Below are 13,334 nucleotides of genomic sequence, written 5' to 3'. Positions count from 1 at the left end.
ATAATGTTGCTTTTGTTTGTTTCAGATGCAGTTTCATTTTAAGGTATGTAATAACTATTAATTTTTGTTTCTGCCTATTTCTTTATTAAAAAATCGTTTGTTTTTTTCTATTATTGGGTGAAGTCATTAAACATCAAATAATTTATCGAACCCCATAAATAAAAGTTGAAAAAAGTGTAAATTTAATATTTAAAAGTAAATCGATTTCTTTTCGATACAAATACACTTTACGATCCGACAATATGTCAAACACTTGAAGCATTGTATGTTCTAGTGTAAAGGGGAGGATTTAAAAAAATTAGTGCTTTTAACAGCAATAAATACAATGCAATATGAGAAATAAATGGTGTAAAAAAATTAAAAGTAAAATAAAAAACAGAACGAATAAAAAATAAATTTAATGTGTTACAAATTTAAAATGTTGTCACGGTGGCTGTGCGCGCATCAATCGACAACAACTGTCACCAATTTCCATTGAAGTCGGAGAACTACCAAGCGTTACCAGGCACTCAAAGCAGGCATAGGAACGGTAAAAGTGTATTGAAATCGCGAGTGTACTAAATGACAGAAATTTATCAAAAAGCAAAAGAACAATTCAGCAAAGTATCTGCCGTAACTGAAGTCGACATAAGTGCGAATCCATGAAAGTATGGAGTATAGGAAAGATATTACTAGGCATGATATGAACGGTAGTAGCCAATTTCACGCCAACTTATTTATGTTTGCAATTTTAAAAAGTTCCTTTGCACAAATTTAAATAAAATTGCAATTTTTAACATATTGTGTATTATTTGTTGTATGAAAGTGCACAGATTTCAGTGTTTGTAATACACTGACAAATTCTGCTCTTTTGAAATAAAAAAAAAACAATATAGAATTGTTCTCAATCTTATAATTTAACGCCTTTTGCTTTAGTAAGCAAAAATTTGTAAACGCTTAAAAACATGCTTTCTTAATAAAAATTGCTCATATATAAATACTATCTCCTCATGCAAAATGCAATTGAGTTCAGTTTATATTTTGTTATTTCAATATATGCGCTCTAATCCTTTATTGGATGGAATCCCTAACCCTTATTTAAGCTCTTGATTAGAATTTACTCATTAAAACTGACCACATCGCTTTCACGTACTTTGAATTGTTTACTCTTTTGCTTTTGGTTTAATATGTTGTGTGAGGAGGAAAAGCCTTAAATACCTTTAAAGCCGAAAGACAGCAACCACCATGAAACGAGTTAATCTGCCACAAGTCCTGCCATTTGTGGTCATTCAAATGGCAGGCTCTGTATGTTGCCGGTACATCGAAGTATTTGTTGTTGGTATAGTTTCTGGGAAGCATATCGTTACTGGTAATTATTTCACTCCATTCAGTTAAATAACTTCTGCCTGTCAACAGGCGTGTGCTTAGCTTGTCAGTAATGATGGTTGATTTACTCTGGGAATAATATTGAAAATACCAAATTTAACTATTCTTTTATAATAACCTCAAAATAATTTAAGAAACTTCTGTCTAAATGTCTATCGAAACATTCTTGTAGTACACATTCGATCACACACATTCGATTCGATTACTTCTACTTTCTGTATTTCTTAATAACCCTTACTTTATTTTTATTTTTATTATCGATTAAAGGATTTCAATGATTTTTGTTTTATTTGTATGTATTTTCAATGGTTTTTTCTGGTACTACTTAAGACAATTCATGCATTATTCATAACATGTTTACGCATTTTCCAAACTTTCACTTTAACATTTTCTTTGTAATTGTGTTCTTTTAATTTCTTCTTCTTAACAGTTTCGATACTCGTACTTCAGCACATCATGACAATTTAATCAGAGAAAGAAACTTTACCGATAACGAACTTCCTGTTTGGATCCTGACCACTGTTTGACTTGCATTCGCTTCAATTGCTTCGTCAGCTGAATTAGATTTCTTTTTTGGATTGTGATGGATATGTTAGAATATGGATGGGGTGTATATGTGGCTATGAGAATTGTAATATGATTGCAATCAACTATTAAAATTGAAGAAAGTGAATTGCTTCTACTCAGTGATTTTGTATTAGAAGCAATCTTAATAGTAGCAATTTCAGTTTTTGTCATTTGATTGTGTATATAACCGTTTTCACTTCATAGTTGAACAGTTCAACAACGCCCATTTAAGGATAATTTTTCTTGGTTAATTATATTTTGTACAATTTCAACATATTTAAGGTCATATAAAATAAGTAAAATGGATGTTTTGTTTCAATCAATCAAATTTCTAGTGTTGAGAACCTGAATTCTGGAGATTGTTTGAGCTTACGATAAAATTTTTTTACGTGTAACGTATGTTATTTTAACTATATGGCTCTCAACAACTAATTTTAAATTTTAATTTTTTACATTTAAAATAATGAATACAATATTATATGTATAAATAAATTATATTTAGGATTTCATTCTTCATATAGAACATTGTAAAAGAGTTCAATAACTTAAATCAGTTACTCAGTTTAATAAAAAATTCTAATTTCAAATAAGAATTTTATATTCTATGACAATGAATCTATTTCGAATACAAAAAGGTTGGTATTAGTGAGGAAATTTTCAAATGAATTGAAAAATAAAGTGTGCTATACCTAATCAATTTTAACTCTTATCGATAAGTTTTTTCTCTCTAATAAGAAAGAGATACCAGAATATCTGTTGTGTCACTATTAAAGTTCTTCTATTCAGTATTTGAAGTCTGTCTTCTATATTCTGAGTGTTGTTGTAAATGAGGATAAAACAAAGTACTTTCTGTCAACAAACAAATCTTCTGAGCGTCTTGAAAATCACGTCACTATTAGCAATTATAAATTTAAAGTTCTGAAAGACTTTGTTTATTTAGTAACCAGCGTAAACAACAAAAATAAAGTAAAGAATCACTTTTGCTAACAGATGTTACTTCGGACTAAGTAGACAATTGGGAAATTAATCCTTCTCTCGACGAGTCTCTTATTACGCATGTCCTACTGTATGGTGCAGAAGTTTGGCCAATTACCAAGAATGATAAGAAGGCGTTAGGATCATTCGACAGAAAAATTTTTCGGAAGATCTATGGTCCCTCAAACGATGGCAACGACTATCGAATTAGACGGAACAATGAGCTGTATGAGCTATACCGCGATATTGACATAGTTAGGCAAATAATAACTCAGCGGCCATGTCGTGCGGCCATGGAAGAAAGTGCTTCAATTAGAAAGGTGTTTGATTCGGTACCCATAGGTGGAAACGTTTTGGGGGCCCTCGGTACGATCAATTGATGATAGCAAGCCATGATGATAGCAGTCTGAAATGGCCAACTAAGTAAAAGAGTATTCTGTATTTGTTTAATACGTCTGACTTTAGATGAAGGAAAACGTTTCTATAATCTGATTTGTTTATACGAAATCGAACTTGTGATCTGAAATATATCAGAAAAAACATATCTGAAAAAACTTAATACTTGGGTTATTTATGGCAAATATCTATATTATGATCAAGACATATCTACCTATATCAAGATTTAAGTCAAAAAACTTTTACTTTTAAGTCAAAAAACTGATAAATATTAATAGAGTCCATTAGATATTATCTTTACTTTTGAGAATCATGTATCTTTATGACTTCTTATTTGCCATCTTCATTTGATTGATGGTATGATCAGTGTTTGACCTTTTAGATAAACAGGTCGAATAATACACCTAATTGCTGAAGAAAAGTGTGTTTAGTACTACTTTACATCGGTGTTAGTGGTGTTTTAAATGAATATGCTTAAAATTAAATATGCATTTTATGTAAGAGACCGTAATAGAGCTATCATAATTAGAAAATTTACACCTATGATAACGAATTTAGAATACTCAAAATAAAAGTTATATTATGTACTTTTTGTATTACTGAAAAATGTGTCATCATAATGTAGGCAATAAATTATTTGCTATATATATAGCAAATTGCTAAATTTTTATGTATGTAATATAAAATTTAAATAAAATACTTATGTGCATAAAAATAAAATAAACGAATATCTTGTGGGCAAGTGCACATACCTATATTGCGTTGGGGTCAGCTCTCACCAGTTGCTACATTAAATCAACTTTAAAAAGATAATAATTATTATAACTAATTATAATTAGTGGTGGAATCTATATAGATAACGTTTTCGTCATAAAGCTGAAATGAACTAATGATAATAGTACAACAAGATTTACTATAAATTAATGAATTATTATAGTTCAACAAATTATGGTTGATCATGCTGGTTTTAAAATATCTTCCGTAGTATTAGAAGTTTCGCAAAAGCAAAACTTTCCTCTTACTCTTTCTTTATTAAAGTTTTAATTGTTAAAATTATATTAAAAATATAAGAATATATGCTATTATATACAGATATATTATTTTGCCACCAAAATACGTTTGATAACTATAACTATGTTTACAGTTTCAAGAACTAAGACATTAAAAAAATGTTTTAAAAAATTACTCACGCCTTCAAATTGCCACACTTCTCAATTCCGCATCTGCATGTTTAAAATATTCTGATTTTGATCTTAAAAACGTTTCGTTTACTAAACCACATGAACTTATTTAAATGTTAATGCTTAAAACAATTTTAAGCAATTTTAATACAATTTAAACCTTAAGATACTGCTCCGAAGATAAGAGTTTTTAAGTTACTTTTGTTGCCGAGGAAATTTGTGACCTGCTTTAAAATCTAATAAAGAAGATACAAATCAAAATGCAAATAGTTAGTTGTTATAGATACATATACGTTTATTTATACACTCACACACATATATTAACTTATATAAAAATGCATATATTTCACTGTTTTTTATGGCAAGTAGTTTATTTAATTAAGTTTAAAATTAAAAGACAGTTAACTGAGATTTACCATGGAATAAAGCGGAGCACCTTATCTGAGATGAGAAATCATTACGATTTTGATGTGTAATTCAGTTTGAATTTTATGCGGTATTTTATGGCGTAAGAAACAATAAAATTTTTAACAACATTTCACCTCATTGTTTACAAAGTAATTACAAAAACATTTCGTAGTACGTGAAATAATATAAAAACTTTTCTACTTTACATTTGGAGTTTATTCTCTTTTATGTTATGTTATTGCTTGATTAGATACATTATATTATAAACCTATTCCTTCTTATTGTGCAATATGCTCAAACAATTTGAATAGTACAGTTGTATATTATTGTTTTGAGGACTTACGTGAAAAGGATATGAATTCCTAATTCATCAATAAAAAGACAATGGTACTCTTACCTATAAATTAATAATTTAGCATAAATTGCTATTCATAAAAATGAGTAGAATTTTATGAATAGTAGTAGAACTTTAGCACAATCTGAGGCTATAAATTTGTCGATAAACAAGGCGTACACTGGACTAGGATTTCACCAACCATTATTCACGAAGGAAATTTTTTCTTTAGTTTATGAAGATCATTTTTATTGCTAATCTCGACCTGAAAATGTCTTGTCCTACACCTGAGAAGTTCATCAGTTTTGCATGTAAGAGCTGTGGGGGCCGCTTTACATAAAATGTTGCTTCTTGATCATTATTGGATAAGTTGTATTTTGAGTACCGTTGTAGAATCTTGTTAAAACATTTATTCTTTAAACGTTTGAATTAACGTCACTAACAAAAAAAAAAAAAATTAATGAGTGACACTTAGTGGGTATCTACAAATATAAAATTGAATTTAAAGTAAAGTTCCTAAGCTAAATACTAACAAGATCGTTGGGTAGAGTTCGTTTTAATCCTCGATCTGATTGCATAGGATAAGAGAGACACGTAGCCTCTGCATCTGCAATGATGACGTCCGCTACATATTCAATGTCGAGGTCCCGGTGAATATCCTAGTTATGTACATACCAAGACGCCTAACAATACACCTCAATACCTTATTTTGGAAGCCTTGAATAACCATACGGTTAGTTTTATTTGTGCAGCCCCAAATCTGTATGTCATAACTCCAGACGGAGTTATGTGAAATTGTGAAATTTCATTTTTGTAAGTGAAACTGATTATTTTGTTTGTTTACAAATTGCTTAATTGGGAAATTCTTCTCAGACGATTCAAAGAGAAGATGAATAGTTCTTTCTATTCTATTGAGTCTTATTTTGTTTTTGACAATCCATTCTGGAAACTGTAGAGGCTCAGTTTGAGTTTATTTTTAAATATTCTCTGTATGCGTCTTTCTAATAGGTTTAGTATAGCAACAATTTGGTTTCTGTGCGGTAAATATTTTATACAAATTTAATTTTAACTTCCTATATTTCCTTACCACGACTTACCATAGTTTCAACAATAGTCACTTGTAGTTTTCCGCTCGACTATAGTATTCTAATGCCATTTCATTTGAATTCCACAACTTATAAAATTTTTTCTCATATTTATATATTGAAAACTGCATTTGAACTTGCACTACAATATAAGTATTTTATATATACAATATTTGGCATTGGTTCTTCTCTATATATTTAAGATAGTCAGAGAAAATAGGTAAGAATAGAATGCCATAAAGAGTTTTTATAGTACTGGTTACTAATCACTTTGTAGAAGTTAACATATCAGTGTAATATGGCGTTTACATTGGCCGAAAATGGCTCATTTTGAATGAGCCATTTGAAAATGTTTACATTCATTTGTTCTCATTTCAACAGCTGATTTTTCAACTTGCATGTTGATTTGATTTTTGGCCTGTGCCAAAAAAATATTGCATGAAGGTTAAATATGCTTTCAAACCTTACAATATAAACTTAAAACATATTTTTAAACTTCGATTAATTACCTTTTGGGAAGTATAAGTTCTAAAAAGATGTGCATCGCTTTCAAGAAAATACAACCACCAAACATTTGTTTACCTTTTTTTGTAAATATGTCAAAAACAGCTTTCTCAAACTGTCAAAATGCCATGAAAAGCTTTTATTTAGGGTATGTTTAATGGATTCCTTTGCATTTGGAACATATGTGGAATGCATTCGAACGTCTTTCATACAGAATGTGAGAAAATTGCTCATTTTCGCGCTTGAAATTTGATATGCAAGAATGAGCCATTCGCTACTCATTTTCGATTTTTGACCAAAATGACCCATTTTCGGCCAATGTAAACGCCATATAACGCAAAAAAGAGGTTCTCAGGCATATTATAATGGGTTCTGTTTTCGCTACTTAAAATTCTTATTCACACACTTGCTTGGCATTTAGTTGAAATAATTCGAAAACATGCAAAATTTTATTCTCGCATCTTCTTCACAGACGCAATTTTCATAACTTATTAACCTTAATATTGTAATATATTCCCCCTTGAATATCTTTAATAAAATACAAATGAGACTAATTTCATTTCATTATCCTTCCTTTAATATGCACACAAGTCGCATATGAGTTAAAATGAATACAGGAGTGGGGAGGATATGCAAATTTTACCTACAGATAAAAGTGCTTTCTGAGCAATAAAATATGTCATATTTTAACAAAATTACAATAAACCCATTTAACACGGATCGTATATGGTATTGCGAGTGTATCCTTTAACGGGACATGCATTCAAATAATTAACATATATACACACTCATATAATAATGAAAGAAAGGATTCAAGGACGTTGGCGTATGAGTGTAAATTTTTGGTATTGTGCGACTGCAATTAGTCCTCCGCAGTGCGACTATATAATTTTCACGTGAAATCTTTGCATACCATGTAGCGCTACATTATGCATTGCAGAATTCATAGACTGCAAAGACGTGCACGTATGCGATTAAAGATGTGTACATCTTTTAGATACAGATTATTTTAAATGTTAAAAGTATAGTAACTGATAGTAATATAAACTGTAAACTGTCTATTACTGAAGTGTGCTGAATGATTTGACGAGTGTTAGATGAGAGCCAATTTACAGCTTTCGTCGTTAATGACATACAATATGTATTTATAGAAGAAGGTATTTAAAAGTTTGCCGTGTTAATAATGTAATCCAGCGTAATGCTCTGCATTTGGTGGGATCAGAAATGTCACCCGCTACGGATACTTAGTTCAACTTAAATGTTAACATAGGGCTGTGATTAAGAATAGTTTTGAATAGGAGTGTAGACATGAAAAAATAATAAAAATAACAATGCCATATTTTATATTTCTATATCTGCTTAAAATGATTTATATCACACCTGCCGTGTTTGTAAATAATTTATTCATTATATTATACTTTGTTTTGATTGGTAATTCCTATGTTGAATAAACAACGATAATATTGATTAAATGGAGAAATAGATACACTATTACTTATAAACAAAAAGATTACTTTAGACGCATATTTCCTGTCCTACTTGAACATCTGACCAGTAAGAAGATTGTTGTTTCAAAAATGAGATTATTATGAAACAAAATTTAAATATTATTACATAAAAAATGCTGAAAATTCATAATCTCCTAAAAAGCTTATGAAAATATTTTTTCATTATTTTTCAGAATCGTATTGATATTTAACAATTAAAAATAAAAATATGATTAATTTATTCAATTATTCTACAGCTGGTTTATTATTTCGTTCAAATATAACACGGTTTTAAGTACGGTTTTGGGCAGTTGGTTAAGGAGCGCTCACTCTGAGCTTCAAATTTGGCAGGACACGAGTTCGATTCCTGGTACTTGCAGTCTCAAAAAATTATTTACGAATAATTAAATACAAAAATTATGTCCAAGACCACTGATGATGGGTATTTGGCAATACTCAAAACAGCTGTATGGTTAGCCAAAAATACAATTAATTAAAATAATATAAAATGAATTTTTGTTGTTGTATTTCACTACTGTTCGAAGAAACCTCATTATTATTCTTTTTCTTTTTTTGTAAATTTCAGTAAAACATCGTACTTTTTAATCTTTAAAATGTACTTTTTATACAAGAATCAACAAAAATTCCTTAAAACTCCAACTAGTAGCAGTCACTTTATTCGTATTTATCTACCTTTTTAGTGTTGTTGTGTTTCGTTTAAGATTTTATGAAATAATCGCACTCTGTTTAACCGTAACAAAATTCTTAATTACTACAGCGAATATTCAACCTCACCGATACAAGCTCGAGTCATAAAGTGAATAAGATTGCTTATCCTGCAGGATACTTGCGCAGGAACACAAGTATGTAATGCATACAGTAGCTGAAATGCTAATGAAGATCTCACATGTGGCCAATTGCAAGGACGATGGTGCCTTTTAAGAGTTTTATGTATACATTTTTGGTAATAATATTTTAAATTATTATTCTAATTTGGTAAGTAAATCAAATGTTGCACTCTTATCTTGAAGTATTCCCTGTGATGTGTGGTGTATGGTGTGTACCATACATCTAACCCAAAGTAACTTGGGAAGCGAGACACACGCATATAAAATATTTTAATTACGAATAATAATAATAGAATGAAATAAAATGAAAAGTTTTTGGCAAAGATTTTATCAAGTTTTTAACTTATGTGCGATTTGGGAAAAGACTTATTTCTCGTCTCTGCACCTTCTCTCCAGCTGTCGCATGGCGAATTCAAGTGAACTAATGATTTTGTGTGTGTTATTAAAATATTTCTGCACTAAATATAAGAAAAGTTGTTAAAGGAGGATAAATATACCACCACTCGAATCCAGTGCCTGCGGGTGTCCATTAACATAATAGGAATTTTATGCCCTGCCATACAATTAACTGCTCATAAAAGTGCACATTACTGTAAGACGTTGCATTACCAGGAATATTGCATTGTTGACATTTTTGCACATTCTTTGCGCATTTTTGTACTTTTTCTGCACATTTGAATCAACAATCCTAATCGCTGCTGATGTGCAGGTGGGTGGTGGCATGACATCTTCCATTGACATTCGATACTTCTGCATTCCGGTGCGGAAGTTGAAATGTGTTGTATGCTGGCTTGGTATGAAGTTAACGTGTGTAGATATCTGTTGGGATTATTGTTATGTGCCATTTTTATCGCTTCGTATTTTATTAAATCGATTCTTACAGCAATTTTGGATGCAATTTTCTTGATTTGAAATTGTCCGAGCAATTTTCGATAACGAAACAAGTGCATAAAATAAACATTTCCATTGTTAATGGTCGAAAATGAAAGAATTTTGGCAAGAAAGTAATTCTTTGAATAATAAATAGAATAAATAGTATTGAGACGTTTATCTTCTATCATAACATGATTAAAGTTAACTTTTTATTTATATTTTATTCATTTCTAATGTTAATTTTATTTGGTATGACTAAACAATGATATCGGTGTTTAAAAATCAATATAATAGTTTATAATAGTACGAGTTCTGCACCAATGTTAATATTAATTGCAAAAACAATAATTACAAAAATATGGAAAATAATAAACTGACTATATATTGTATGGGAAATATGCAAGAATGTTTTGGAACTATCAGTGTTTAAAGGTCACTATGTGTGAGGAATATATGCAATGAGACTTATGGTAGTCTTTCCCATATCTTTTGTCGTATTTGCAGTTTTGTAAAGTATAAAAAATTGTGTTTCACTTTATATCTCTGTGCTGACCTTTGCACTGTAGAAGATTTAATATGTTTGGAACCGTTTCTCTAATTTTGACAGTACTTCAAAATTAGAGATATAGACTAGTTTATAGATTTGTCAAGATGGTTCAGCTTTGCTCAAATGGTATACCTAGTTGTCTGTTTTTTTCAACATATTTCGTACGTTGACAATTGCAGTCTTTATTATAATTTTGATAGTTCTTGTAATTTGGCGTATGAACAGACATTTGACGTATGAACATACGTTCATATATTTAATTGTAAACTATGCGATCGGTTTTGATTATATTATTTTTGATTAATTTATACCAAGAAGGGAATGTTATAAGCTATGCTTGGAAACAATCCTTTTTCGTGAATCATTTTTTATTTTTATGGGAGTATGAAAACTATATGTTGTATCGATTTGGTTAAGAAATTTATTTAAAATAGGGTATATAATTACTTGATCCTTCAAAATTCTTCAAAATGTTTTTTTTTTACATATTTAAATGTTGATAATGAAACTTACTGTTAATTAAATTAAAAAGAAACTATTTGTTTTTGTTTGCTATTGTCAAAAATATTAAATTCGAATATATTGAACTTCATGTTATACAGTAGCAGTTAACTCCTTATTGGTTTTGTCCACGCGTTTGAAATAATTCTCTCTCTTTATCTGGGTTTTACTAAAAATCCAGATAAAGGTTTTTATTTTGACTATTTCACTGTTGTTGCTGCCATCCTCTGTTATATATAAAATCGTATAGAAAGATATTATATATATGTATGTACACTACAGTTACTTACAACTTCTGAAGAGTGGCCAATGAAATATTACAAAAGGATACATATACGTTGACTATTATTGCAGCACAAAAATCGCGTACCATATAATATCGTGAAACGATATTTTCCTTAATGAGTTTTAGTTTCGATTTTGAAACAGAAAAACATCGTACCACCAGCACGAAGACAAATATTATTGTAGCCAGAAGGTAGTTTAATATAAACCAATATTCTAGTGCAATAGCAATACAATTTTTTGACATGGTGTTATTTTCAAATTGACCAAAAGCTGAAGCCGAACATAGCTATTAGTGTTTTATATACATTTTTTTTTAATTTGACATTTATATATATTTTAATAAGTGCGTATACTATGATTTCAATTTTTTTTATGTGTATAATGCTTTTTAAATTTTAAAATACTACAGTGGACTACAATCGTTGCAATTAGTCAGTAGCATTGAGATAGTCTTTATTTATAAGTTTCCAATAACTAATTTTATTATAAGAATTTTGTCACACATGTTATAAGTGGTGTACTCATGTACTCATGTAGTGTACTCATGTAGTACTCATGTAGTGTTCTGTCTGCGAATTTAAGAATAGTTTAAGAATAGATTAAAAAGACATTGAAAACGTTAATGCTAAGTTTCTAAATGAGAATTGAGTATCAAATTTCCACCAGAAATTTATAAATGTATACGATGTTTGCCCAAGTAAGCCAAGCCAGACGATGATATGAGGTATAAATCTTAACTTTTTATCATTGGAAGTTGTTTTTAAAAGTTGACAAGTTTTCTCAGTATTTTCCAGGTTCTGTTATTGAATTTTCTAGTAACGTTGTGCTAAAATGTCAAAAAAAAAAAAATAAAAATAAAGAAGAATTGTATTATTTTTATTATGTTGATATTATTGTCATACGGGGTTTCTATCTAATTGATCACACCCCGAACACAACACTCGAGAGACATGATTTTAATTTATATATAAAATTTTATAAATTAAATTTTTTTATAGTTTTTTCTGCACATAAAACTGCGAAAATAGATATCATGTTGTTTTCAAATTTTTCCAAATTTAAAAAACCATTTTTCTGCTTGATCCCGAAGTTGATGTTATGAATGGGTTTTAAAGATTATTATAGCTTTTAAAGATTATTATATATAAATTGAAGACATAAATTTAATTCACTTATTTAACCGTTGCGTCATACATTGTCATCTTTTTTGCGATGTCAATGGACACTCCTATATTCCTTTTTCCCTAGCACTTTTTTTTTGATGTTTTGCAAAATAGTAAATTTGAACAAATATATTTTTACTGCTTTTGTCTTCTTTAAATTTTTATAAAATTAGTGATGCAAAAAGATCTCATTATTTTATAGATTAATAACATAAATTATGATTTCCTTAATTTTAAATAAAATTACACATTTTAGGCGTTTAAATCACAACCCTTTCGGTAAGGTAATCTAACCCTTAAAGTATGCAATGAAAAGTCAAAGTCTAATACGCACAAAGAAACGCAACTAATTTTTACGATTTTTCTATGCAAATTCAGAAAATTTTTTTGAAGAAAAAACGCCTTCAAGCCACTTCTAAAAAACATGCTCTCAAAAAAGTTGCTTCAAATATTAAAAATAGTTAGGGAAGAGTAAAAGTCGAATTGTCTTGGGTGGCAATGCGGTAATGTACAGAAACTGCCTGATAGAGCGCGGGATATACTTGGTATCTCCGACTACAGGTGGCACATTTTTTTAGATGGTGACGGCCGCGGCGATACTTCGGCCGTTGTTGGTGGTGTTAAAGTTGTCAATGTTTTATTGTTGTTCTGTTGTCGTTGTTGGGTGTAAACATTATTTTTATGTTCGTTAATTTCTTTTGTTTTTTGTAGATTTTTTGCTCTATTTATGTTCCTTTTTTTATTTTTACAATTTCACGGAAATTTGCATTTCATTCGGAACATTTTTATTTTCGAAATTTCTTTTTTTATTG

At 29.5% G+C, this 13,334-nt stretch overlaps 1 protein-coding gene across 1 annotated transcript in view; it reads left to right on the top strand.

Moving 5' to 3' along the window:
- LOC119681621 overlaps nt 1–61 on the top strand; it is a 6,188-nt gene extending 6,127 nt beyond the window's left edge. The window contains exon 3 of the mRNA XM_038094868.1: nt 26–61. Coding sequence (XP_037950796.1) covers nt 26–61 — 36 coding nt within the window. The remainder of the gene's footprint in view (nt 1–25) is intronic.
- Nucleotides 62–13,334: the final 13,273 nt, after the last annotated feature.

The sequence above is a fragment of the Teleopsis dalmanni genome, chromosome 1 (assembly GCF_002237135.1).
Source record: "Teleopsis dalmanni isolate 2A chromosome 1, ASM223713v2, whole genome shotgun sequence".
Lineage (NCBI taxonomy): Eukaryota > Metazoa > Arthropoda > Insecta > Diptera > Diopsidae > Teleopsis > Teleopsis dalmanni.
Note: the sequence above shows the minus strand (reverse complement) of the source record. Positions and strands in the feature narration are given on the sequence as shown.